Source organism: Colletotrichum phormii (assembly GCF_030913505.1).
Source record: "Colletotrichum phormii strain CBS 102054 chromosome Unknown BDP81scaffold_8, whole genome shotgun sequence".
NCBI classification, from domain to species: Eukaryota; Fungi; Ascomycota; class Sordariomycetes; order Glomerellales; family Glomerellaceae; genus Colletotrichum; species Colletotrichum phormii.
Window position 1 is genome coordinate 317,180 of NW_026851450.1, and position 25,249 is coordinate 342,428.

General features: G+C 50.3%; 7 protein-coding genes and 1 non-coding gene across 8 annotated transcripts; 3 read left to right on the forward strand and 5 right to left on the reverse strand.

Moving 5' to 3' along the window:
- Positions 1-2,118: 2,118 nt before the first annotated feature.
- Positions 2,119-6,043, forward strand: BDP81DRAFT_460224 (uncharacterized protein; the record flags this gene model as incomplete). Its single annotated transcript, XM_060593635.1, has 9 exons — positions 2,119-2,523; positions 2,674-3,497; positions 3,587-3,650; positions 3,853-3,856; positions 3,894-3,896; positions 4,020-4,022; positions 4,069-4,425; positions 4,485-5,256; positions 5,323-6,043. The coding sequence occupies 9 exons, from the start codon at positions 2,119-2,121 to the stop codon at positions 6,041-6,043; spliced, it is 3,153 nt and encodes a 1,050-aa protein (XP_060446139.1).
- Positions 6,044-7,121: 1,078 nt separating this feature from the next.
- BDP81DRAFT_210807 (kinase-like domain-containing protein) lies at positions 7,122-9,893 on the forward strand. The gene is made up of 4 exons (XM_060582661.1): positions 7,122-8,357; positions 8,413-8,514; positions 8,572-9,195; positions 9,258-9,893. The coding sequence occupies exons 1-4, from the start codon at positions 7,194-7,196 to the stop codon at positions 9,525-9,527; spliced, it is 2,160 nt and encodes a 719-aa protein (XP_060446140.1). The 5' UTR covers positions 7,122-7,193; the 3' UTR covers positions 9,528-9,893.
- A 1,489-nt stretch (positions 9,894-11,382) lies between these two features.
- BDP81DRAFT_210816 (uncharacterized protein) lies at positions 11,383-12,363 on the reverse strand. The gene is made up of 2 exons (XM_060582662.1): positions 11,933-12,363; positions 11,383-11,882 (listed from the first exon to the last, which is right to left on the reverse strand). Exons 1-2 carry the CDS (start codon positions 12,207-12,209, stop codon positions 11,494-11,496), a joined length of 666 nt encoding a protein of 221 aa, XP_060446141.1. The 5' UTR covers positions 12,210-12,363; the 3' UTR covers positions 11,383-11,493.
- Positions 12,364-14,385: 2,022 nt separating this feature from the next.
- On the reverse strand, positions 14,386-15,095 carry BDP81DRAFT_405614 (uncharacterized protein). Its single transcript, XM_060588944.1, has one exon. It carries the CDS (start codon positions 14,970-14,972, stop codon positions 14,511-14,513), a length of 462 nt encoding a protein of 153 aa, XP_060446142.1. The 5' UTR covers positions 14,973-15,095; the 3' UTR covers positions 14,386-14,510.
- A 259-nt stretch (positions 15,096-15,354) lies between these two features.
- Positions 15,355-17,278, forward strand: BDP81DRAFT_393247 (uncharacterized protein; the record flags this gene model as incomplete). Its single annotated transcript, XM_060587808.1, has 7 exons — positions 15,355-15,369; positions 15,428-15,567; positions 15,630-15,842; positions 15,998-16,062; positions 16,115-16,293; positions 16,347-17,110; positions 17,200-17,278. The coding sequence occupies 7 exons, from the start codon at positions 15,355-15,357 to the stop codon at positions 17,276-17,278; spliced, it is 1,455 nt and encodes a 484-aa protein (XP_060446143.1).
- Positions 17,279-17,593: 315 nt separating this feature from the next.
- On the reverse strand, positions 17,594-18,262 carry BDP81DRAFT_291842 (trypsin-like cysteine/serine peptidase domain-containing protein; the record flags this gene model as incomplete). The annotated part of the gene is made up of 1 exon (XM_060583072.1): positions 17,594-18,262. A coding segment is annotated over one exon (669 nt), but the record flags the coding sequence as incomplete, so codon positions are not given.
- Positions 18,263-20,947: 2,685 nt separating this feature from the next.
- Positions 20,948-21,034, reverse strand: BDP81DRAFT_t157. The gene has a single exon. It is a non-coding gene; the product is annotated as a tRNA-Pro (tRNA).
- Positions 21,035-21,061: 27 nt separating this feature from the next.
- BDP81DRAFT_210837 (major facilitator superfamily transporter) lies at positions 21,062-23,205 on the reverse strand. The gene is made up of 5 exons (XM_060582663.1): positions 22,984-23,205; positions 22,881-22,925; positions 22,624-22,829; positions 22,401-22,563; positions 21,062-22,352 (listed from the first exon to the last, which is right to left on the reverse strand). Exons 1-5 carry the CDS (start codon positions 23,089-23,091, stop codon positions 21,390-21,392), a joined length of 1,485 nt encoding a protein of 494 aa, XP_060446145.1. The 5' UTR covers positions 23,092-23,205; the 3' UTR covers positions 21,062-21,389.
- Between the last annotated feature and the right edge of the window lie 2,044 nt (positions 23,206-25,249).

The following is a 25,249-nucleotide window of genomic DNA, read 5'->3' on the forward strand; positions in this document are numbered from 1 at the left end:
AGAGATAGCTAGAGTCGAAAGTCGGCATCCAGCCCATGGCACTGAGCTCACGAAGACATGATATAATTAAATAGTACACCTTAGAACGCGCAATATTGTGATCCTAAGCGTCAGTCACCAGGTTCTGTCAGACAACTGACCGTCACACTGAGGACCGGAATTTAGCCTTCAGCAAGCCTCTCAGCAATGACTCAGTAGACTCACCAGCGCAAGTGATAGGAAACTTTAGAAACATCGACAAGTTCAGGTCGAATAGTATTAAGGGTTTGAAAATATTACTTAGGAATGCTTTCTGTTAAGTCACTTTCAATAATTTTGTCTTAGTCTCAGTAACAGGAGGGCAATGGAATTAAACGTGCCCTATGTCTTTAAACAGTAATAGTTCATCACGGAGCTTGCGGTCTACCCTTGTATAAGCCCTCGTGGACTCACATCAACTCCGTGTATGGAGTTTCTCTTTCTTCGTTCGCTATGTGATAATTATACAAGCCAAGTTGCATCCGCTCCATATTTCCATTGCTACGTACCATAACACTTGGCACCTTAGTCCCTAACATCCTGAGTCATCTGAGTGGCTGATTGTAACGAGACATGAATTTGGTAAGTGCTTCCCAGTGCCAGTAGCATTAGTTGCACTTCGGTGACACTTATTCATAAGGATACGGTAGACCTAATCTCTCCTAGCAATAGTTATGGCTTTGTTCCTCGTCGCTCCGTACCGCGAGGTGAGGTAGGTTTGGGGGCTGGCACGGGCTCCCCGCGCAATCAGGCTGGGGATATGTCGGACTTAGCTGCCGGGGTGCCTTTGGGAACATATGCAAGTTGGCTCACATCTGAATCCCAGAATCGCTGCCATATCTCCGAGCGATTGGCGCACCACTGACCGAACGTCTTGGCATGATGTGCGTTGCAACCAACAGAGAGACCAGTCAGGATCACGAGCCGACATCGTATGGGGGCCATGATAAGGTTGTCTCGCGGAAGCCTATCGCTGACCGCATGTAGCCTGCTTGAATAGAGACAGCTGTCCTGGGCGGAGGATTCCTCTCCGAAATACATGAAGGTCCTATGAACCAAGATATCCTACCTTAGACACATGACTGTTACGGTTCATAAGGATCGTTTTCTCAAAGTCGAATGCACGTTGGACACTCTTCGCGCAGTTGGTAATTCGCCAAAAGTGCAAGCGATACGACCAACCGAGAGACTTGGTGTATTCTTCTTATTATCCACCTTCCCACCTCTGTCTGTTCCCCGCCCTTTCCCCCCACACTCATCACGCAACACGCATGCATTAACAGACACATGCCTCGGTGCTTGAGCCTCAGCCTGCCTGAGCGCTTATACGTTTCCATTCAGTAATAAGGCCATGTCCGGTCTCAATGACACCCCTCAACCTCGGATTCCGTCAGTTTGTAATGATGCGAACCACCCCCGGCGAAGCCAAACAGGCGCAAGGCAATCAAGAGGTGCGCCACCTTCTCAATCAATCCAGTCAGAATTTGTGTGAGGAACTGGCAAGGATGCGAGTGATGCCGCCTAAAGCCACGTTCTTCGTGATGGTGTGCAGGTGCCCAGGTATCGCACATTACTTTATCTACTTTGACCGGTCCTAAAATAGGGACCACTCCCAGTTCAAATCGTCATATGAAATTCCCAGATCACTGCCTCCTTAGACACCGTACTATGCGAGGAGACGCTGTCACGGTCTCGCATTGTGCCATGCCCGACTCTGGAACCAATCAAGGCTATTCTGATAGCACGAGCAACAGACCCAGTCATTCGTAAGAGATCGAAGTCTACTATTATCGACTCCCAAGTCCTCTTCTATGCAAATGTGAAGGGCTCTTTTCATGGATGTGTTTCGGCTGACTCGGAGAACTGCGGTGTTACAGGTCCTCGGACTACAGAGTTATCTCCTCATTCGGCCAACGGATTACAGATAACCTATGCTTTAACCATGATGGCAATGAATTCTTACCGAATGACAGATTCGCTCAATTCTTCGATCAAAAAGGGGTGGCCGAAATTCTAAGCACGGCCGGCCTTAGCACTGACCCTAACCTCATCCATTTCGTGACGAACAATGCCACTTGTTTATTCCTGACCCTCGTGTCTATGTCAACGAATAGTGTTGAGAAGGTGTCTTTGTTGAGAGCTCTTAAATCCTATTCTCTCAACAACAACTCACTTCCTATTACATTTCGAGTGACGCAAGATGCTGCCGGCCGCAATACAATCTGGAATTGGCATCCTGCTTCATCCCTTGGCAGCTCCAGCTCACAAGACGCTCTTCACATTCGGGGCTGGGGTCACAACGAGAAAGCACTTTTCAACGTCTATCAGTGGAGATTCATCGCCCCGACATTCGGAGAAGGCCAACGTTTTCGGTTTTGGTTCCCGAATGAGATGGTACTTCCGTACGTAGCAGTCAATCGCAGAGCAGAAAGCAAGGGATTTTTTGGCGAGGTGTTCAAAGTCAACGTTCATCCAGCACATATCAAGGCCCAGAGAACGGCTAGAGTAAGCGCTCAACTCCGGGCATCGCATGCTTACCTACATTGATCACATACTGATGGCGCTACACAGAACCAAGACGGCACCGTAGCGGTCGCATTGAAGAAGGCAAATGATGATCCTGGACTTCGCGAATTCTTTGACAGGGAGGCAAAGAATCTCCAGGAGCTCAGAAACTACAAGTCATACCACCTGATCAAGCCCATTGCGGCTTACGAACACCGTGGAGATCGCTGCCTTCTCTTCCCTTGGGCAGAAGGGGGAAATCTGGCCCAGTATTGGAGTCGTAACCCTGGGAATACTCTGACTAAAGTCGAGCTTGCATGGACTTTTCGCCAGCTCACTGGCCTATTCGGTGCTCTCGAAGAACTGCATCAGAGCAATTGCAGACATGGGGACCTGAAGCCCGAGAACATTCTATTGTTTATCGATGTGAACAACAAAAAGACGCTGCAAATCGCCGACCTAGGGCTCACTACTTTCCACGAACTAGATGCTGCGACCAGGATCCGAAGAGCCAAAGAGATTCTCACCATGACGCCGCCGGGAACTTCTCGGTATGAACCTCCTGAGATGGACAAAGATCGAGACAAGAAGCTACCCGCCCACGAAACTCGTTCAAGAGCATATGACATCTGGTCCATGGGCTGTGTTATCTTAGAGGTGCTGATTTGGATTTCCTACGGCTTTGACACAGTGAAAAAGTTCAGGGACGAAACCGCATACCTTTGGGAGCGGGAGCGAGCGAGAGGCAACGAAAAGAGATATCGTGTCCAAACCGACACACGAAGTCATATGATAGCTCTCTCGAAAGCATTTCAAGCGCAGCCAGCGTGGAGAGAACTCTTGACGCTTGTGGAAACAAGGCTTCTCGTCGTCAACGTGTCAGACAACTGGAACGTTAGCTCGCCTAAGCACCGCGAAACGGCATCTGCAGCTCATAGGCAGATGATAATAATCCAGAGAAAGTACTACCCTGTGTGAGTTTCGATAGGAGAGAAACTCCAGTCCTCGCAGGTGATCAATGGCCAACCCAAAAGTAGCATCACGGACGAAGGACTGGCCACAGGATACGACTCTCAAAGCAATGGCCACAAACCTTCGCTCCCTGCCCACGAAGACAATCTCGACGAGTTTGACGGACTCGTTGGTATTGAGCGCAAGGCTACGGATGAGCTGGAGCCAAAATCTAAGCAGTCTCTGGCGGAGGGCAAGGCATACGAGGGGACTGCTAGGCTCGAAGAAGTAAGTGGACTCATCGGCAGGGAAATATAAGAGAGCGGCCGAATACTAACTGGAGACTGTCTTTAGTATGTCAGGATATCTTATTATTAGAGAGGTGAGAGATTTATCATGCTAACTTTTTCGCACATTAGAATGTAAGTCACCAACCCATCTCAACGAAATGCTTTCGGATACCGCAGCTATTGATTCCGTTCTGAACCAGTCGGTGAGTTGAAGCTCAGGTTGTAGAAGAGCGCAACTTGCTAATGATGTGGCAGTTTGTAAGTTTACTAGGCTCAATTTTACTTTGATGCACAAGTCCGAAAGTCGTTAACGTCTGGCTTGCACAGCAACGAAGCCAGCTCAATGACTCTTGGGATTCTTTTGCCGACAATTTATTTGCTTCCCAGGTTTTAAGCAAAATTGACTGGGGTGGAATGGGACCTTTATTCACAGGGAAGAAGATCTTTTGCGCGAAATGCAGCGCAGTGTCATCGCAAGCTCTGTTCCCACACGAGTTCAGACCGTCAGACGCTCAATTACACTGCGATCTGTGCAGTATACTTCTCGGCGCTCTTGAACGAGTCTATGCTGTGGTTCCAGAGCTTGTGAGGCTACGCCAGAATCATACGATAGTTGGAGTCGAAGACGGGCCAAATCTTCTCTCAATATATGTCGAACCAGGTACGCAGCTAAGAGTCTTGAAGGATTCAAACTTTGCTTCAGCTAATATGTACACCAAGGTCAAGACATCCCGCCTGGAAGACAGATCGGTTTACCAAGACTTCCTGGAATGAACAGCCCAGAACAGCTCACTCTGTTGAAACAGTGGCTACATAGCTGTGATTTGACACATAACGCGTGTAATCGTCACGCGGCACAAGAAGACCTGGGAATGCCAACTCGCCTTGTCAAAGTCACGGAGCCAATTCAAGTCTTGAATTGTAGTACAATGGGGCCTTCAAGTTGCCAATACATAGCTCTAAGCCACTGTTGGGGTCAGCTGAAGAAGCACGAACGATTTTGCCTCTATCGCGACAACTATTCTCAACTACAGGAACATGTAGACTTCGATAACTTACCAAAAACCTTTCAGGATGCAATCACAGTCACTCGCGGCCTCGGAATAGACTACATTTGGATTGATACTTTGTGTATTATTCAGGATGACAAGACGGATTGGGAAAGGGAGTCAACAAAGATGGAAGAGGTTTTCAGTGCGGCATATTGTACTATCAGTGCAGCTTCTGCCAAATCCTCACTCGATGGCTTCCTATCCGATCGTGCGCCTAGGCCCAGCGTTCATCTACGGGTGAAGGATCTGCCAGACGTGCTCTATGTGTGCGCACACATCGACAACTTCCATCAAGATGTCGAGCTGGCGGAGATCAACAGGCGAGGCTGGGTCTTGCAGGAAAGAGCTCTATCAAGACGCTCCATATATTTTACTCCAACCCAGGTATACTGGGAATGTGGATTTGGAATACGGTGTGAGACTCTGGGTCGGTTGTACAAGTAAGCTGAAGCTGGGCCTGATCCCGAAGACGGAGATGAAAGACTATCTAACTTTGTCACCCATAGCTCGAAAGCTGTGTTTCTTGGGGATGCCAACTTTCCCCAGTCTGCTTTGGAATACTACCGAGATGGGAGGCAGCTTCTGATTCAAGATCTGTACGAGAGGTACTCTGCACTTGCATTTACGATGGCTTCCGATAGGGCCGTCGCAATTCTAGGTCTTCAGACGAGACTGGCTCGGGCACTCAAAACTCAAGCCGCACACGGGTCCTTCGAGAAATATTTCGCGCGGAGTATCCTGTGGAAGCGCGATCAACCAGCAGACATGACAATCATCACTCAGTCGACGTGGCTTGTTCCAACTTGGTCGTGGTTCTCTAAGACCGGAAAGATTCAGTATATGGACCTCGAATTCGATAAGATTGAGTGGGCGAATACAGACTTTGAAAGCCCTTTCTCTCGTCATCCAGATATGCTCTCAGGAGCGTCATATTATGGTCGCGACGAAGACCATACTATTCTTCGGGGGGTTGCAAGAGGCATTGACGTCAGCGAAGAGCAGATTGCATCACAAGTTTGTTTCGACCGGGAATATGAGCTCAAAGCCGAAGACTTACGGGTTATCATCATCGGCCGTGACAAGGAAGACCTCTGCGCGAAAGTTCACGTACTTGTCATTTGCAAAAGCCAGAACGATTCTCGAATCAATCGTTACGAACGGATAGGGGTTGCATCCATTCTAGAGAAGCAAGTTTCGAAGAACTGGGCCTGGGTCGACATCTGGTAATTTTCTGCTTCTTCTCGTGTCTGTACTCTGATACAGAAACGAACATAACCTCTATTTCCGCATGCCTTGGGGCTTGTTTCTGCATTCAGATTATGTAATTTCATCACCACCTCCGTCCTCAAAGCCATCTGCCTCCAGGCGTTCTGTCATTCTCTATGATTGGTTTGTAATGGTGTACAGCGGCACAACTTGAAGAGGTAGCTGAGGCTCAGGGGCATAGAAGGGGGGTAGGTGGACGCCCAGATAGCCGCACGGGCATACAAAACGACCACCGGGGACTCCCCCCTGGTCTTTGTTATTGTTTGGCCTCTCTTTTTTGCCTTTCTTGTCCACCCCGGAAAAGAAACGTGACAATCAAATATTGGAGGACAGCTCATTCGGAGTTGTGGATTGGTGCTGATGTTGCGCTAGGCATCCTGTCAGAACCCGCCACTTCGCATTAGCCTTTAACGCGGTATCATTCGCGCAGACCTCCCGCCCAATTAATGAGTTGTAATTGCAGTTTTACGGTGTGTCGGCCACCTGGAGGTTTCTACTTTCTCGACGTACTGAAGTTTGGCTAAGTGTCCAATGCCTACCTTACTGAATCACCTGGAGCTGAATTGCATCGGAGCCTGTGCTTATTATAGGGCGTAGTAGGCTCTATGAACTTCATGTTCTTCATGGTTACCTTGAACTAGGAAAGCTTGGGAGAGAGGCTGGGTCAATCGGGAGGGCGATGGCGGAGCAATATGGTACTGCCAACTGGCGGTGAGACCGGCTGATATTGGTGATATGTAGGACAAAGTCGTATTCAAACGATCTGGAATTATTACACAGCCCCAATCCTCTCAAGTCCTGAGGTCGAATGGCCCCCATCAATCTATGGCCCCCAAGCCCCCTACATTCCTCCCCTGGCGCAGCGCGCCTAGCCGAGATTACTGGTCAGCCCAGCCGGTAAGACAACTGCCTCGGGCACTCTCAGGCAACGAGGCTTTCTCTCAGACAGATCGGGCTCTCAGCCTTGAGCTCTTGGTTACGGGTGACATGGTGAGCAGACAAAATCAAGCTGGCTTCTGTTCTTCCTTTCAAGAACTACCAGACAGGTTTACCTCCCTACCTTCTGTTTCCATTCTGACAGTGGCAACATATTGAATAGCCACCAAGGCAGATGCATCAATCCCAACTCAACATGCTCACCCTATCAAGAGTCGACGACATACCCAACTGTAGCCCCACCGACGCACAACGACTGCCCCAGCGCATACCCCTGGCAACGACGAACCAGGGGAGTCAACCTACAACCAAATCAAACTCGGGACACGTCAAGAATGAGCATGTGGACATTGGTAGCACCGTAAATAATTCTCAAGGCGCCTCAAATACGCCCGAGAAAGCCGCAAGCCCTCTGCTATCGAACAAGGGGCACGACGTGTCTTCAAGTTGCTATAGAACCCCAAGGATCACGACAGATGCGCTATTTGCATGGCACGCTGATTTCCCAGGTGGAGCAGCCATTGGGAGCCGCGACTACAACACAATTGAGGCATCGATTTTGCATCGAAAAAGTCTCGGGCTTTCTGAGTCTGGCAAGACAGATGCTGTCGTATCTGTTCACGATTTAGGTTTCAGCGCGGTACCTTGGTCAACACACCACTCCCGCAGCCGCAGTCCCAGCCAAAGCGATGTCTTCGATCATATATCATGCGAAGGAGATTCAGCGCAGCACATTCACTCAGCTGCGGAGATAGAAGATGATATTCGACACAGAATAGAGAGCAATCTTAGCTGGAGCGGAATGGACAAGAAGGAATACCTTCCAGTCGATTCATTCGAGAAGATCTTCAACATCAAAACCATGATGTCTCTCATCAGGGCTCTCTACCAAGATGCCTTTGAAGAAGAAATCATTCATAAGGCTGGCCAGATCTGGGGTGATGAAACGGGCAGCCGGCGAAGAATCGCCGCCACATTGGTGTTCATGCAGCAGACAAGCCACATCGAAGACTTCATCCAGGAAAATATCTTCGATCACCACCTACCACTGTGCAGTGAGATGAAGAGCAAGAAAGACTTCCGAACTCTCGGTGATGACCGCGTCAACACGACGCTTTTCCAAAATTGGGAGCGCGTTCACATCGATCTGTTCTATGTTTATCAGAAAATAATATTCGTTCCTTTCTTAAGCATGGGAAATGAGACTCTTTGCTCATATGTTTTCGATGGCGACGTTAGGCTTCCATGGGATAAGTTCGAGCAGAATGCGGTCGGTGGACATGGAATAATCTACAGGCTCGAGATTCACCAAAGCCACCACGACTACAAAGGGAATAATGTAAGAGGTTCAAACATATCTTAGTTGAAGTTTTTGCTGATGATTTTGCTGCAAGACCCCGGGCCGACCACCTTGCTTTGCAGTCAAGGAGATAAATGGCGCTGACCACGAATCCTACCGCAAGGAGCTTAGAGCCCTCGAACAAGCATGTGCCAAGGTGCGGAAGGAAAAACATCTAATAAAGCTACTTCTTACTTATCAGCATGGTAACAAGCCATATCTTGTCTTTGAGTGGGCAGATGGTAACTTGGAGCAATTCTGGAAAAAGAGACAGGTGGAGAAACTGCCCTTGGCGACAAAGTGGATGGCTCGGCAATGCCGTGGTATTGTCAATGCCATTAAACGCATTCATGGACTCGCAACATGGCAGAAGGACGAGAGGTCATCAAACGTCAATTCTGAAGAGGCGGTTGTTAAAGATTGGGGCCGGCATGGCGACATCAAGCCGACTAACATCTTGTGGTTTTCAACCTACGGAGAATATCGGGATCATCTCGTTGTTGCTGACTTAGGATTGACACGATATCACTCCAGGCTCACAAAGTCCCGCGTCATGAGAGTAGACGGCTATACTGGAACCTACCGGGCTCCAGAAATCGACCTTGGCAATCCCATCTCTTCCAAGTATGACATTTGGTCCCTTGGATGTGTTTTTCTCGAGTTTTGCATCTGGTATTTACTTGGGTATGATGATGTTGAGAATTTCCAGAGAGACCGCAATCTCAATCGCTGGCCAGATGATGTGGATGACATAGGAGAGCCTGACCACGGGTACTTCGTTGCTTCGCATATACCCCAGGGGGGTAAACAAGCTGAGCTCCACCCAGCTGTACACAACGTAAGTTCAGTCCCTGCACTGTCAAGGCTTATGAATCGCAAATCTAATACTCTTGCCACTAGTGGGTTGAAAGATTGAGGGGGTTGGCCCCCTGTACAGGCTTCGTCCGAGAGATGCTGGATCTGATCATGAAACGAATGCTCGTTGTTGATCCTAAACAAAGATACTCTATCGACATGATTTCTACGGAACTTGCAAACATTGAACCCTCGCTGCGAGAAACATCTGAGAGCTTTGCCCCCTTGTCGGGTACTGCGAAAAAAACCTATCTTTCACCGGAGCCAAAGTCTTCCAAGGTAAGTTATGCCATCGCTCTGATAGAGGCAGTTTAATAACTCTCTATCCATAGGGTCATCTCCGAGTGCCAGGATCTCCTGCAAGCTTGGTAACATTCGCAGAAGGAAATTGTGTCATCCCTGATAGTATCATGTCAAGCGTGTGTAGTCGACAACGATCGCTATCAATTGAATCTAACAATGTGGACTCGGACGACGGTTCATGGAACGACCGGAGCACGGCTGCGACCAGCGTATTTGGTGAAGAACCAGAAGATCATTCACCGATGCCGAATGTCATGATATCGTAGTCTATCATCAATCATAGGATATACACACTGTTCCGATACTAAGGCAACGATGACAAGAGGATTATGGAAACTGCGAGAGGTCGATGCATTTGTTGGCTAGACAGCGTCTGATATCGCGGCGCTGGGGAGAATAATTCTGTGGAGCGCTTTATACGTAAGTACTACCCAACCGGGTACGCTCACTCTGCGTCGTCATGAAAACATGAACTCTCCGAATTCTGCTGATCAGGAAACTGCCAATTTAGATGAACTGGAATGAAGTGTACTTGTGTCAAGAGAAGCACTCTAACATTTGGTAATATGGATGAATACTTTTGTTTCATACCTAGCTCAAACTTTCCCCTATAGTAGGTACCTAGGGATATCCATGTTCTTTTCAGAGGCCGAAGTCCAAGGGCTATGAATAACTAAAAAGGGCTAACCTAAATTTGAGTAGCTCGGCTGTGACACAGGGTTCGAACATTCCATCTTTCAAGGTAATTGTTGGAACAGCAAAGGCTGATAAGGAGTAATAGGCAGGTACCATGGGCTGGCTGGCACCTGCCCTGGGCGAAGTGGGACAACTGGCTTAGTCATCACGGCCGGATAAAGGTGGGGCAACCACTCTAATTATCGTATCCTTATCACCCTGCCGTTTCGGGAACGCAACTCCACCCGTAAAAGGTGGCACTTCCGCTGGGTTCTGAACCTTCCTGCCTCTTTCTCTAATTATTGTGTCTTTATCGCTCTGGCGTTTCGGTAACGCGACTCCGCCGGTGAATGGTGGGGCTTTGGCTGCGTTCTTGACACGACTAACATTCTCGACGCTGCTAAGCATATAATCAGCATAAAGAGTACCTAGCTAGAGCTTTCGCTAAACTTACGTAGACTCAACGGGAAGGGCGCTAGCCTCGAACAGAGATACAGCAACGACAAGTACGGAGAGTAACTTCATGATGACTATTGTTTGACCGTGACGAGAGTAGATTGGCTTAAATAAAGGCAACTCTCTTTCAGCCGTAGGACGACTTTGAGCCTTTATAGTGCTTCCCTCTTCTTACAATCGGCCTCGGTGTTTTGTATTAAATCCCTAAGACCGTGTTGCTGGTGCACGCAAGGTTCAAGGCGACGTTTCTGTGTGTTTTGGAAACACGACTCGCGCTGTAAGGTCGTTTCCAGTCGCCAGGGACGGCCTTTTTTCGCCGAGTGACCTCGTAATAAAGGCGCCTGATAAACTTTAAGGCTTGATTCAGAAGGCGCGCTACCCAAAGATAGTTGTCGCAATCATCCGAACTTTTGAGTGATCACTGGAAATCATGCCAAGTCTGGCCTTGTAGTACGAGCCCGTGTGACACACTCATGCTCTCTTTCCTGTGTACATGGAGTGTTGCAAATGTCTTGATTCTACGTTTGGGCATGTGTTCGGTGGCAGTCATCTCGACGATTATCACGTTTTTGGCCACGGCTATCAAATGCATTCTATTGAATAGGTCTGGTTTCAATCCCGAGCAACCTTTCGATACAAGACAGATATGGCCGTCATCACAACGTTCATCATTAGGCAGACTTAGTCACTTAAGCTATTCGTCATTTCGTGGTTTCCGAAAACATGAATCCTTTTTTCCCATGTTCTAATATGGTCGCATCAATATCTACAAGCACCCTCTGCCTGACATGTCACATGAGCAATTGGCTCTATCCATCCTACGAACCTGATATAAGACATCCACCGCTTAGGCGGCTTCAGCAGCCGCAGCTCCAGCTCCCGTAGACAAGTTGGCTTTCTTGCCAGTTTCCTTGCCATTACCTCCGTTCTTCTTCTTTCCGTCGTCAACCGCAGTACCGTTGTTCTTATTTCCAGCCTGGTTTCCCTTGCCGTTATCCTTGCCCTTGCTCTTGTCGGCATTCGCGTTTCCATTGTTCTTCTTCCCATCCTTGTTGTTGTTATTGCTGTTGGCGCCGGCGTTGGCATTTCCATTTGCCTTGCCATTGTTGTTCTTCTTGGCGTTCTTCTTACATCTGCATGCTTTGCCCTTTGCGTCTTTGCCCCTTTTCTTTCCCTTTGCGCAGCCCTGACAGTTGTTTTTGTTATTCTTCTTGCCGTCGTTGTTCTTGCCACCTCCTGCAATCCAATTAGCCTAATGATCAAAAGCGCATTGTCATATCTCCTACCAGCAGTGTTGTTGGCCTGGCGTGCTATGAGCTCGCCAAAAGTGGCAGCCTCGTCAATGTCACGGGTGGTGAGATCACTCTCATCATCCTCTTCGGCTCTGTCTTCAATCGAGAAAGGATGCAGAGCCGAATCTTGTTCATCTCTATCGACAAAAGTAGGACTGTCTGTGATAGCCTCAAGGTCTCGGGCAATCTCGTCGCGGGTAGCGATTAGCCCGGCGTCTGTGATAGCTGCCGCGGCGAGGCCAGCCAGAAAGAGAACGGAAATGGGCTTCATTGTTGTTGGAGTGAATGTAAGAGCCTGTGGCGTATAGAAATCCGAACGTCAAATACTGAGGGTGTAGGGAAAGGCGAGATATCAAGTATCTATAGACTGGAAGGTGAAAGTGGGTAAGAAAAGAAAGGAAAGCGTCCGGCGCAATGATGCAATCTGGCTGCTGTTGGTGTGATGCTGGTTTCAAGGCCCGAATAATTGAAGGGAATATTCTATGCTTTATAGATGTAGCCGGCATAGAGTCAATGGGCAGATTCGAGCAACGTGATCAAATACATGTTGAGCAGCGAGCTGTGCTGGCCTGACACCCCCTGGTCTGTCAACTCAACCCTCTACACATCGTGCCGGCGTAACCGAACGTCGTCAAAACAATTAAGATGATGTCCTCAGGTCCGTGGGAAAATGATGTGCATGTTGCACAGCCATCGAGGATTTGTGTTCATCTGGTGTCATGTAAGTGCTGCCATCCCTTCACTAGGAAAGTCTGTATGGAGACCTCAAGTTCGGATTCGGCTGTAAGCGGAATTTTCTGCAACGCTTTAGACGAAGACATCGCCTGAAAATCCAGTACGTATCGAGCAATATGGCTAGCTTGTATGATCATCAAACCAAGCATTCGGTCTTCTGCTTGGGGGGCCGGCAGGTTTGTGCCGACTTACTTAGCACCGCCTCCATTGCTTCAAATTTCCATGGAAAACTGGATTGGTGCGAAGCTTTTGTCGCAGATCATTGTCGCCGCGGGGAAAGAATCTGCGGAGGCCGAGGCCAGCGGTTGAAGGATTGGACGTGAAAGGAACAGGCGGCCTGGGCCAACTGACTAGGTCGGTTGGCTCGTGCCGAACAGCTCTGACACCACACGACAGGAGCTAGTGAGTGAGAATCTGCTGTCTCGTGTGAGATTCCTTTTTGGGCCTTCTGAGACAGCGGTTATTCGATGGCAATCGACAGGCGATCCTTCTCAGTCTCATGCTTGAGACGTATTAGAGTTAAAATGTTGAGCTGAACAGTTCATTGCTCGTTGGATTCCACGAACTTGGTCAATCGCAGGCCCCTGACATGAACGCTGAACAATCCAGACTAAGGTGTGTTGCGCGTCCCTACTTGCTTAGATGCCCGATCCGGGCGTTTGACTACGTAGACTATCATCCGAGCTTCTCTTTGCGGTTCTCTCTACAGATTCTGGAGCAATTGATCTCGACGTTACAACCTATCCGATTATCCGCGAATTATCTACCTGAGGGGCTAGGAGCTTTTTGCCGCGGAAACTAGTTGCCGTGTATATGTCAGCGATCACCTGGGATTAAAGTTGTCTCGAGTAAATTTAGTGTTGAGCAGGTTTTACCGGGTGGGTTGAGCCTCTCTTCAAGAGCCGTCCTCTCCAAGCGAGGTATACCCCTGCTCATAATCCATCCCGCCACCGTGGAACTGATATGATGCTCTGCCGCGATCCGAGCTGCCCGCATGTTGAGGAAGACATCAAAAAGTGTGCCCATTATGATGAGATGAGTTCTGTCAGATCGAATGGCAGGCTCCCATCCTTCTCCTCACGAGCAGAAACGGCCAGAGGAGTTGGACGAGCTCAACCGTGCGATGGCTACCCGAGTCAACCAGTAATGATTAGATGATTATTGGCGCTTCAAGTTTATTTGGACTGGAGTCTGGAAAGTCACCGGTCCGTGTTTAGAGATTCTCACGTGGTAACTAAATATCTTCTGAATCTCCCGACGGGATAGGATTCTTCACTGATGCTCGGAGCTTCGAGAGCAATACGCGATGATTAATCACTTCTCCGACGAGTAACCATGCATCGGGCCACAGGAAGCATTAGAATTCAGATGGGCATATGATGGCCGGTTTTGGGAAGGGATTCTGCTTGGCAGAGGGTCACCACAGAAGGTGTGAAATGTCTTCTAAGGGAAAAGGGGAAATGCGTTGGCTCATAAATGTGGTGGCCGATGTCCCCTGCGTGGCCTTGGGTCGGAGGAAGTCATTTTAATTAGTTGATGGAGTATAAGGGTTGTACAGCGTGTGCTGTTACGTCCAAGTTGACTGGTGCTTTCTGCAGTGGGAAGACAGTGTAATGATCTGAAATGAATAGGTAGCTATCGTGTTCTGGAATATAGCAATGATAGCCAACTTTTCACACTTGCAATTTCTCTGATTTTGCTCTTGGTGGTGCCGACGTGTATCGGTATTACTCCGATCGTCGTCCTAAACGACGATCCCAACGTGATCTGAATTGTATGCTCAACCAGAAAAAAAAAGACGAACGCCTGTCTTCTGGGAATGAGGCTCTCTGTGGCTCTACGTAATGTCCGCCTCGCTTCCCAGTGCGATCAACCCGTGGGTCGTGTTTGCCTTCTCCCACCTAGCCTGACTGATTGCGGCAATGTTGATGCGGTACGCGACCCTGTCATGTCTGCGTGCAACCTGAAGTGCAACCATCTTCTTCTCAAACTCTGGAGGTGCCGTATTATCTGCGATCACCACAAATTCGTACTCCCCGCTCTCACTCGCCCCTGCATCACAGTTTCCTTTGCATCGGCCAGTCTCGCCCACAACCCTGCCATTGGCATCAATGATACGCTGGACGTAATATGCATGCTGGTCTTTTTCAAGCGGATTCCAGTCAGGTTGCCACAGGTCTGACTTGATAGGATCGGTCACCCGAAAGCGCGCCGAGTCGGCCCAGAAAAATAGTAACTGGTCATCGGGTATCTGTTTCAGTACGTCGGTCTTCAAGTCAGGGTAAAAGCCCTGGATCATGTCAAGTGAAACTGCAGGGCTTCCACGTGGAACGGATGGGATATTGGGATTATCCAAAAACAAGTGGCGGACCTGAACCAGTCTCAAAGTTTGGTCGCATCTCAGAACGTAGCAAGATGTCACGAGTTATGGCACGCAGCAATGGGCATATGAAGTGTGGTAAAAGTGGCTTGTATTAACCCAAATAAAATCGAGCAAGGAAAGGTGCTATATAGGAACAAATGAGAGAATAACGTGATAACGCACGTGATGGGCTGATTACAGAGTGCTGATGCTATTCCTATTTCGTGACAGATTGTGTGGTTGACAGTTACAAGGTGGCTCGATCTTCTCTACCTTCCCGATCGGCTCAGGCAGTTGGGCGACACTTTCGGGAACCAGCATGGCCACTCCTTACGTGAGTAGTACAGCGAGAAGATGTGATTCGAGTTCATGTTTTGACTGATTCCCACTAGATCTCCGGTGTTGCTGCCCTATTCTTCTCATCCCGCGGCGGACGAGCTGCCCTCGGAAGTGGTGGTGCCAAGCTGGCTCACGAAGTGATTGTTGCCAGCGGCAAACCCATTCGTCATTACGATGGCACTGATAACCTCGCGTGAGTATTCTCAACAAACTTCAATCTGAGTAGTAGAGCTGACGTAAGGCCTCTTTGACTAGATCCGTGATTCATCAGGGAGCAGGTCTGGTTGATGCATTCAAAGTCGTGGGCTACTCGACCCTCGTCAGCCCAGCAGTGCTCAACCTCAACGATACAGAGCATTTCCAGGGTACTCAAAGTGTACAAATCACCAACTCTGGTGATGAGTCTGTGACGTATCAATTCTCCCACGAAGCCGGCATTAATGCCCTCACTAAGAGTGCCGGGACTGCGTGGGTATCTGTCTCTCCTCCTTACGTTTCCGGGGATGGAAACACCGCCACGGTCGAGTTTTCGCCCGCTGAGTTGACCTTGGGACCCGGTTAAAGCGGTTCTGTCTCTGTTACTTTCACTGAGCCGTCCGCGCCTGATGCTATCACCCTTCCAGTGTGTATGGTGGGTCAATTGTAGTGGCTGGCTCCCAGGGAGAAGCGGTACGGGTGTCCTACATGGGTAAGTCATTTACATTTCAGAACCACCTCGAACTAAGCTCACCAGTCTCCAGGAATCAAGGGCTCTCTGTATGATAGTGATATCTGGGAGATGGAGCGAGGCGTTCCCCTACTACTCAGTGGATATGGCGGCCTCATTGAGGAGGGCCATAACTACACATACGAGGAAGGTGGCGATGTTCCGCAGCCGTACTTCAATGTCCTCTGGTCAACTCAAGAAATCAGCTTCGATGTAAGACTGAGCCTCTCATCTGTTGCCACATGACTCTAACACTCTACTACTAGTATGTCGCGCGCGACTGGAATGAGACAGACTGGGCCTACCCAGTAGTCCCCGGGCAGGCCAAATATCTTGGTTCCTTCATCACAGTTCCTCAAGGTCTGTCGGATTCGATCACTTCGTTCCCTCTGAGGAACTACCCACGAAACGGCGGCGGTGTCTATGCCCCTCCGCAGAATGTTTTCGCGCATGGAGGTGATATCCCGGCTGGCAAGTACCGCATTCTCTGCCGTGCCCTGCGCACTTTCGGCGATCCCAGCAACTTGGACGACTGGCAGTACAAGGTCTCACCATGGTTCCGCATCACCAGGGAGAAGCCTCCTGTAACTGCGACTCCCACAACGGCGGAAGCTACTGCGGCTCCAACGACATCTTCCGTCAGTTTGCCAGAGCCATGCGCCGCAACTTCGACGCCAGTCAGCATCGAAGCAACCCTTGCTTCCGGCGAAGGTCCTTACAACTTATATCTCTACGCTGACTTTGCTTCAATCGATCCGACTGGAACGCAAACTCCATTGAACTTCTCCACCACCAACGGCACTCAGGTTCAGACCTGGTTTAACTCGTCTTGGAGATTCCTATCCGTGCACACCAACACTAACAGCTTGATCTACGTATACGCGTCGAGCCGTGTGACTGGGGCCTTCTCGTTCCTTGGGTGCACTGTCACAGATGGTGTTTTGGGATGCGAATCGAACGGCAAGTTCGCGCTTTACGTTTGCGACAGCGCCACTGGTCTCCTACGTCACGGAACCCAGCCCCTTGACGGGTGCCAGACTGTCACTCTCAAAGTTGGGCCGAGAGAGAATCCGAACTGCGCAGCTACGACGACGTCTGTCACTGCTACCGAAATAACAGCGGCGCCGACTACTTCGTCAACTGCAGTAATCTCGGTTTCGTCTTCTTCAATGGAATCTACGAATACATTGGGTCATAGTTATCTTGGACAAATGCTTGCCAGAATGATGTCACTAATGGAGTGACTACCGTCTGTTATCCCTGGACATAATTTTCCTAATGTATTTACAAATTTGATCAGTACTTAATGTTTTATGCACAAAGTCCCCTCATAACCTGAAGTCACTTGTTGAATGCGCTGATGAGAATACCCATGGCTATTTGTTTGCACATTTGCTCGTTAAAATACTATGTACACGATGAACCAACTTGCACCAGATAATTCCCATAGCTCGTACGTTAAAAACCCCACCATCAACTCCAGTCATCACATTTTTTCAACTGATCCTTAGTTAGGGTAGTCCTTCAACAAGATTCCGTAGCCCTCAAGCAGGGACGGGCCTCCGGCAACAACCGTGATCTGGTCATTGGTTCCGACGACAACACCATAGAGATACCGATCTCCATTCTCATTAATCCAGAAAGGACCTCCAGACTGTCCGCCCTGAGCATCGGCGTCAGTCACAACAGGGGAGCCCCTGTCGCACAGCGTTGCGGACGAAGCCGTGATAGCCTCTTGACGGTAAGCCTGCTGGCCGCCCTTGTCACCAGGGTATCCGTAGTGGAAGAACATGGCGCGGTTAAGCTGAGTGTCAGGGTTCACCGTCTTCAGCCCAAGCCAGCCGTTGGTGGATCCAGCCTTCTCGCCCAGGACGAAGATGGCCCAGTCGTAGGCATTGGCGCACCAGCCTTCTTGGCCGTAGTCAGGACGGAAGATACGGATCACGTCGTAGCCGCCGAGGACCTCGCCGTTGTCATAGGCGGGCTGGAAGCGGGCAGTCGCTCCATTCTCTGGGATGCAGTGGCGAGCTGTGACAACGTGGCGGGAACCGATCAAGGCACCACTACAGATTGCGCCGTTGGAGAGTGCGATTCTGCCCATGGCACGGTACGGGTAGTCCTTGTTGTTCCAGAGAACGCGGTTGTCGACACCTCCAATGATGCCGCGCTTGGAGGGCTGGGAAGACCCGGGGTTTGAGGGGGGGAAGTCCGTGAAGTTGGCATCTTGGCCGGTGAGACTAAGAGTGATAACCTCGGGGACAACTCCGGCGACCTTGCGCTCCTTGAGCGAGGAGACAATGGTAGGGTCGAAGCCGATGGGCTTTATCAAAGTGGATGGGTCGGGCAGGTTGGCACCTTCGACTATGGGGGCAGCGAACGCGCATGATCCCAAAGAGAGAGCCGCGGTAACCGCCAAAGGAACAAAGCGAGCCATTGTGAAGTGAGGGCTTGAGGAGAGACTAGTTGGTGGTGATTGGGATGTGAGACTGAGATGAACTGATCCTAAACGCTAACAAGTCTGAGAGCCATGGAGACTTTATACTTCAACAACTTGAATGTTGGAACATATCGCATTGAGACCATCTCTACCAAGTCGTGCCCCGAAGCTGCCGAAGCTGGGGAAGTTCCCTGGAATCATTGCTGCCTGGGAATGCATGCTACGTTGACTTGGACCCCATCAAGGCTCTAAAGGATGTTGCTAAGCAGTTGGACTGGGCTGGGGTAAGTTGGCCCCCAAGCATCGTCGGACTGGAAAGCGAGCATAAGCGCCTAGAACGTTCGCTCGGGAACTAGAGAACGGGTAGGATTCTACCACTGCGCTATGAGTGCGAGCGGCTATCCAGAAGTCCGCCCTGTCGATCTGACTACAGGGCTAGAACATCAGGCGACGACGAGAGGCCGTTGCAAAGGAATGCTTGGCGCATCCAGAGGAACATGAGAAATGGGATGCTTTTCAGGGGACGGTTGAATAGTCTTGCAGTGCTGATAGGTGAGATCGCGTTTATCCCTGTTCATTTTTTAGGTTGCGAGATTGAGCTGAGGCGGAAGCAGTCAGACGAACTCCACAGAATCCTTCAGGGCTATGTTAGGTTGAAGGCAACTCAAGGATGCGGGTAGCGAAAACAAAGTCAATCAGACGAACCGTAGAGTGCATCTACGATTGTGTGGCGTCTTCAGTAGTTACCAACTACCTTATGCATAATTCCCCTACATCTGAAACTTCTCTTTTGAATTTCGCTTTCTCGTGTACAGAAGGCATCACCGTTGTTGCTCTCTGAAAGAACCGCAAGCGGTAAAGATCGTTGCATACGGTTCTCTGATCGTCTCAACTCTTCAAGCATCCGAATTCCATTCGAGATCAACAGAACAGGTATGCCCTTGCCAACTCTAATTACATAAGATGATAATCATTCAGGAGTCGAGACAGTGAGACGAAAATGCAGCTCGATGAACTCTGCCTTTTCCGTAATTGTCAGCCCGATTCCAAAGTAAGAATGCCCCAGAATGCGAGTAAGCAGAACGTAACATCGACGGAGAGGAATTGAGTCCCAAGCTTCACGACAAGCAATCATCAACCACGGTAGAATTGAATCAAGCAATATTCTCGTGTCCCTTCTGTTAAGCGGGGTGTTTTTTCTTTGCCTTAATCGTCGGAAGGTTTTGTGGCTGTGTGCATGTTCAGAGCCCAGAAATAAACCCTGAAGAGTTGTATGTCGTGTGGAGCCGCCGATGCAGGTGAGCCTCCTTCGTGGGCAGGGTAACTTCGCTCGACGTGTCTACCACTCAAATTCGCAAGACGATCAAGCTCATGGTTCAAAGGCAACCGAACAATACGAACCCCTCCTAGCTTACCAGTTGTATACTTTAGAAATAGTTCTGCGCAGCTATCTAATCCTAGTTCTAAGCAATCAGAGAGTAGAGCCCGCTGTTGTCTGAGCCTTACTCTTACTCCTTGTCTTTCGTCGTGACAGTAGGACGACACAAGGTTTCCATGCTGATGATGCATCTGGTATTTTACTGTGAATTTCTGAGCTACGTAATCTCTGATGTTTCCACTAAAAGCTTGATGAACTTCTTCTTAGCTGAATGCTCATGGAGCATTGAAGCATAGAATGTTCCGAGCTTGGTGCACTTCGGGTGGAACCGAGCCAATTTACAGCTTAAGGGACGCAACGACACTTGCAAGGCCGCAAACTCCTGTCTAGAGCTTCGGCCCGAACAACACCACAGTAAGAATTGATGAAAATGAAACTGATAGATCAAGTAATACATTCCACTCCAAAGATCTGTAGTCTCTGCGGAAAACCAGCAAAGTAAATGTCATACAATCAACGGTCGCCACAGATAATAGTGGTCAGTGGACCCCGAAAACTCGGCTGCAACACTCGCACAGGACTCGATCTCGGATCTGTCGTCCAGAGAAATCAGACGGAACAGCTTCACAGACTCCTCGGTATCATGTCACCAACCTCCCTCTCTCCCTCCTACCAAGGTACATACCGTTTGGGGGGCAAAACAAGATCCGTCGTGTAGCCGCGCCATCGAGGTTTAGGACAACCCCGGCGCGCGTAGGAACTGGAATGGACCACTCACGTACGTAGTGTGTAGCGGCGTCACAGACCCAATAAATTGTTTTCCAGATCTGGAATGGTTGAGCGATCGTGGTAGGATGCACGACACGCCGCCGTGTTGGAAGGTTTGTGGCGATGTGCTGTAATGTCTCAAACGCTGTCAGTTTCAGTGGGGCATCAACGGTCAGCCACCGTGGTCGCCTTTTTGGTCGGACGACTTCAAAAACGTCATGGGGAGAAAGATTGGAGGATAAGGATCATAAAAGTGACATTTCGTGCAAAATGCAAAAGGATTGGGCCCTAACCAGGATTCGAACCTGGGACCTCTCCCAGACTTGTCGTGAAGACCCTAAGGGAGAATCATACCGCTAGACCATCAGGGCGAATGAACATATACGAGATCTGATTCGTGATTTCTCGAGCTCGGTTCTAGGCTTATCATCTCTTCCCAAGCAGGAGAATCTCCCTCGCCTCCGTCACCCGTTTGCCTCCGTCGCAAGGAGATCTTGACTCGATTAATTTGAGCTTCTATGACTGTCACGGCAGACTTCAAGTCTTAGTTGATCCGGAGGTGTCAAATTCTGCACCGATAGAGACACGTCGGCCACAGCATTGGTACATCTCTTTGGCCGTGTGATCTTTCCCAGTTGAGAACATTGTTCTTTCTCTTAAGAAGCTGTCTATAACACTCATCCTCCATAACTAGAGAAGCTTTCGCTGGAACTTCAGTCCTGCCCATCACAAGGTGTACTGGAAGTCCGGCCTCTTATCCCCAAGCGCCTCAATCTCTTTCTCGGACTTGTTCTCAACCCAGTGGTCTCTCTTGCCCTGCCTCCTCTTCTTGTTCTCGATCCTCAGCAACGTCGTCATGAGAGCACTGCCGCCGCACAAGAAGATGGACATGTACGCCAACACAACACCATGACCCTCCGGGAACCGCGGACCGTGGAAGTAAATGTTGGAACTGACGATGCCGTTCAGATTCCCCCACCCGATCACGAATCCAAGCACCACGCCGCGCTTGTAGACGCCTTCATTATTGTTCGCGACCCATGTGATGGTGTTGGCGATGCACGGGTAGATGCCGAGAGCGCCGAGGAAGGTGCCTGCATATTTGACTGGTGCGCTCTCGGTAGCGATGAGCATGCAGAAGCCGACAATGCCAATGAGACTGACTCCGATGTTACATAGACCGCGTTGCTGTGTCCTGTCCGCGACATATCCGATAAAAACTGTGAAAATTGCCGCCACGGCATAAGGCGGCACCGTCATCAGCTGCGATCGGACGATACTCGTATTCCACCCAAGTTCGTTGACGATAGTCGGCAAGAACAGACTAAAGGCGTATAGCGGCATGTCGCAACCCATGTAGATGACCATGCCCAGCCACATCTTCCAGTCCTTGACGGCCTGCCAGAAGAAGGTCATCTTGAACTCCTCGTGGTTGGCAGAGGCCTGCTGGTCCATCTTGAGGCGGCGGATGACGCGAGCCCGGTCGTCTTCGGAGAGAAACTTTGCCTCGTCAGGGAAGTCGTGGACCATCCAGAAGGAGGCGACGCCGAAGAGCACGGTGAGGAGGCCTTCGAGGATGAAGATCCATGCCCAGCCTGGGCGGCCGCCGACGCCGGCCATTTGTTCGATGCCTGCTGCGAGGGCGCCGCCGAATGAGCCCGAGATGGCTGCTGCTGAGAAGAAGATGGCCTGAACGCATTAGCTGGATGATGTTTCTTGTTGGGATTGAGAACTTACAGCACGAATGCCAAATTCTGATCTCTTGTACCAACATGACAGATAGTAGTTGACACCAGGGAAAAGTCCAGCCTCGGTAAGACCTAGGAACCAGCGTGCGGCCATCAACCCACTCCAGTTGTGTACGAATCCCATGCCTGTCATCGATGCACCCCAGAGGATCCTGTACGCGGTCAGCGCCCAGTGCCTGGTAAGAAATCACAACGGACACTCCTTTACTTACATGATGATCGGAATGAAAATAGACGGCCGCAACTTCTTGAGCAAAATGTTCGTCAAGGGCTCGAACACCGCATACGAGACGAAAAAGATTGTGAGCGACGAGTTGTACATGGAGCTGGTCAAGCCCAAGTCCTTATTTAGGCCGGCGATTTTCGCATTTCCGATGTTGGTTCTGTCGAGGAATGCCAAGAGGTAGAGGATGCAAAGCTGCGTCGGCATCAGTCAGGTTCAATTCTATCCGGATGAAATCAGACATACCCATGGAATCAAGATCCAGTCAAGCCGTCGGACTAGCTTACGTTCCTGCGATGCGCGTATCAGTTTACTGACCGTTTGAACGGCAGAGCGCACCAAAACATACGATTTGAAGTCTCTCATCTTCACTGAGATGCGCATCCGGGTCGCGCGGAATATCCTGCGTTCCTGGGTCTGATGTATGCGAAGCCGCAGCCTTCTCCGTGTCGCTCATGGTGGCGGGATGTATCTGGCGCCGATCTCAACTTTTGGTCTCGGCTAACATTCAAGCGAGAGATGAAGAAGAGAAAAGCCTCGCAGTAGAAGGCTGAGATTTTTCCAACATATGTAGCTAGGCGTGGAGGAAAGTTTGAGTAGACGTTGGCTCGGGTGGCGGACGAATGAGTTTGGGTGGTAACCAAAGGTCATTGACGGAAGCCAAACCAGATCGGCGGGAGACCCGTCAAATATAACCTAGGAGACCTTGGCCGCGATGGCGGGAGGTGGGGAACGCAAGAGCAACCCTCCCGATCGCCGGCAGACGACCTTCGGGATACACTCGGCAATGGAACCTGCTCTGTGACTGGTAGCCAAACCGCTGCAGCGGAACAAGTGGCTTGTCGTTAGTAGCCATTGGGGGCTCCACGTTTGACGTGGAACAGAGGACTCGGTCAAGGGGAATTGAGGCGCTCCTGTGCTTTGCGCTTTTCACAATGTTGTGGATGAAAGACGTTACTACGTTAAAGTCTATGGCCAAAAAGAGTAGACTCCTTGAACTCATATTGAGCTGCAGGACCAAGACTTGAGATGCGGGAGGCGACGTCAATAATAAAGGGATGAACCTCGGCAGCATAGTTTGTTTCTCAAAGGGTGTGAGATAGCCAAGGGAAGGTATCGGAGACGTGCGTGCATCGGCTGTTTTCTCTGACATGTCTTAGCCTTGTGAGGTCCAGTTCATGACTACACACCATTGACTAGGATTCCGAGACCCATGGCTGGTACCTATGTAGAATAGCTGGGCTCACAGCATATTCTGATTTCGTACGTGTGGCAGCAGAGACACTGCTGAGGACGAGTATCCGATTCCAATCGACTATTGCTCGCAGCGCAGCAAGATGAATAGCTCGCCAACGGGCCAAGTTCACGACATGGCATCGGCCGGGGGCTCCATCCGAGACTCCATTTGCCCGTGGGGAGAGTCTGGGGAGGGGGAATCTACCCGTCGAGACTAACAAGAGAGGGGGAATCTAACGGTCATCGGTCCGCGTGGGAAAGCGAGAAGTAGCTTATCTCCGGCGGGACCCCGTGGTTGCAAATTCCTGTCACTCGACCACAACAAGCATTGATCTGCGTCTCAAGCCCTCTAGTTTTGGACGGGCTGACGCTGGGGCAAGCTTGGTTTGACGGCCGACACTTCGGACGGAAAAAAGTACCGTTAGATCTGCAGTAAGCTCGGTCAATGGCAACTGGTTGACGGCCCCCCGGAATGATGCCAGCCACTGCGCCCTTCCAGCTAGTCGTAGTGGGACGGAACGGGCTGGGTCGTTGTGCACGAATTTCAAATACACCCACGTGAGGACAAGGGTGACGCCGTTGCTCGAGATCTGTGCAGTAGTCGCACGAACACCGCAGCGTGGCACAAGAAACACCGTATGGCGAGGTTGGATGGCCAATGATGAGGCCTGCTCGGCTGGCCTAGTCTTGCTGTGCGACTGAGATATGCTGCGGATGGCCGCCCCGCAGATAAGTCTTTGATGTTAGAATAGGCAGGTCCATGACTACAATGGACTGACGTGCGACCGCGAGTATGAATCAAGCATGTAGCTGGTTCGAAGAACGACGTTGCTTGGGCTTCGTCAGTAGACCGGGCCAATGGTACTAGTCGGATTTGCGCCGCTGAATAACTCCGGGATGGTAGGTCTTGTCCCGGCTTGGCGTGCTGCAGCACCTTAGTCTTTAGAAGAGAAAGCTGGTGATCGTGCAGCGTGCTGGACCGTTGGACGGATCAAGGATCAGTCGGTGCTGAACATTCATCCGAGGATGAGCGGATGGACTTTGGGCATCGGGTGCCATCTGAAGTTCTGGACATAGCTGGGTAGGCCCACTGACTGCACGAAGCCGAAGATATATCCATGTCAGTGCGGTGCCTGGTCCCGAACCGGCCGTAAGGGGTCCCGATGCCCTGGCTTGGCAATCCGCGTCCGGGGCCAGGCTGGCGGTAGGGAGGGCCCGTCGCTCGGGACATGGCAGAGAGCCGTCGATAATTCTCTGTCGCAAGCCGACTGGCCGTTGTTGGGCCGCGCCAACCATCGGCCACGCCGAATAAGCCCTGCGTTCAGGTCCCAGGCTCTCGGGGCGGGAACTTGCCTCTGAGAACCCACTGATTAGATGGT

Excerpts from the sequence above, each read along its gene's own strand:
- BDP81DRAFT_405614 (XM_060588944.1), bottom strand. The coding sequence starts at position 14,972 with ATGATCCAGGGCTTTTACCCTGACTTGAAGACCGACGTACTGAAACAG.
- BDP81DRAFT_210837 (XM_060582663.1), bottom strand. The coding sequence starts at position 23,091 with ATGAGCGACACGGAGAAGGCTGCGGCTTCGCATACATCAGACCCAGGA. Across the intron at positions 22,926-22,983 it reads AAGATGAGAGACTTCAAATC|GAACGTAAGCTAGTCCGACG; the intron begins GTATGTTTTGGT and ends CGCGCATCGCAG. Across the intron at positions 22,353-22,400 it reads CAGAATTTGGCATTCGTGCT|GCCATCTTCTTCTCAGCAGC; the intron begins GTAAGTTCTCAA and ends TAATGCGTTCAG.
- BDP81DRAFT_210807 (XM_060582661.1), top strand. The coding sequence starts at position 7,194 with ATGCATCAATCCCAACTCAACATGCTCACCCTATCAAGAGTCGACGAC. Across the intron at positions 8,515-8,571 it reads TCGAACAAGCATGTGCCAAG|CCATATCTTGTCTTTGAGTG; the intron begins GTGCGGAAGGAA and ends CATGGTAACAAG. Across the intron at positions 9,196-9,257 it reads TCCACCCAGCTGTACACAAC|TGGGTTGAAAGATTGAGGGG; the intron begins GTAAGTTCAGTC and ends TCTTGCCACTAG.
- BDP81DRAFT_210816 (XM_060582662.1), bottom strand. The coding sequence starts at position 12,209 with ATGAAGCCCATTTCCGTTCTCTTTCTGGCTGGCCTCGCCGCGGCAGCT. Across the intron at positions 11,883-11,932 it reads CCAGGCCAACAACACTGCTG|GAGGTGGCAAGAACAACGAC; the intron begins GTAGGAGATATG and ends ATTGGATTGCAG.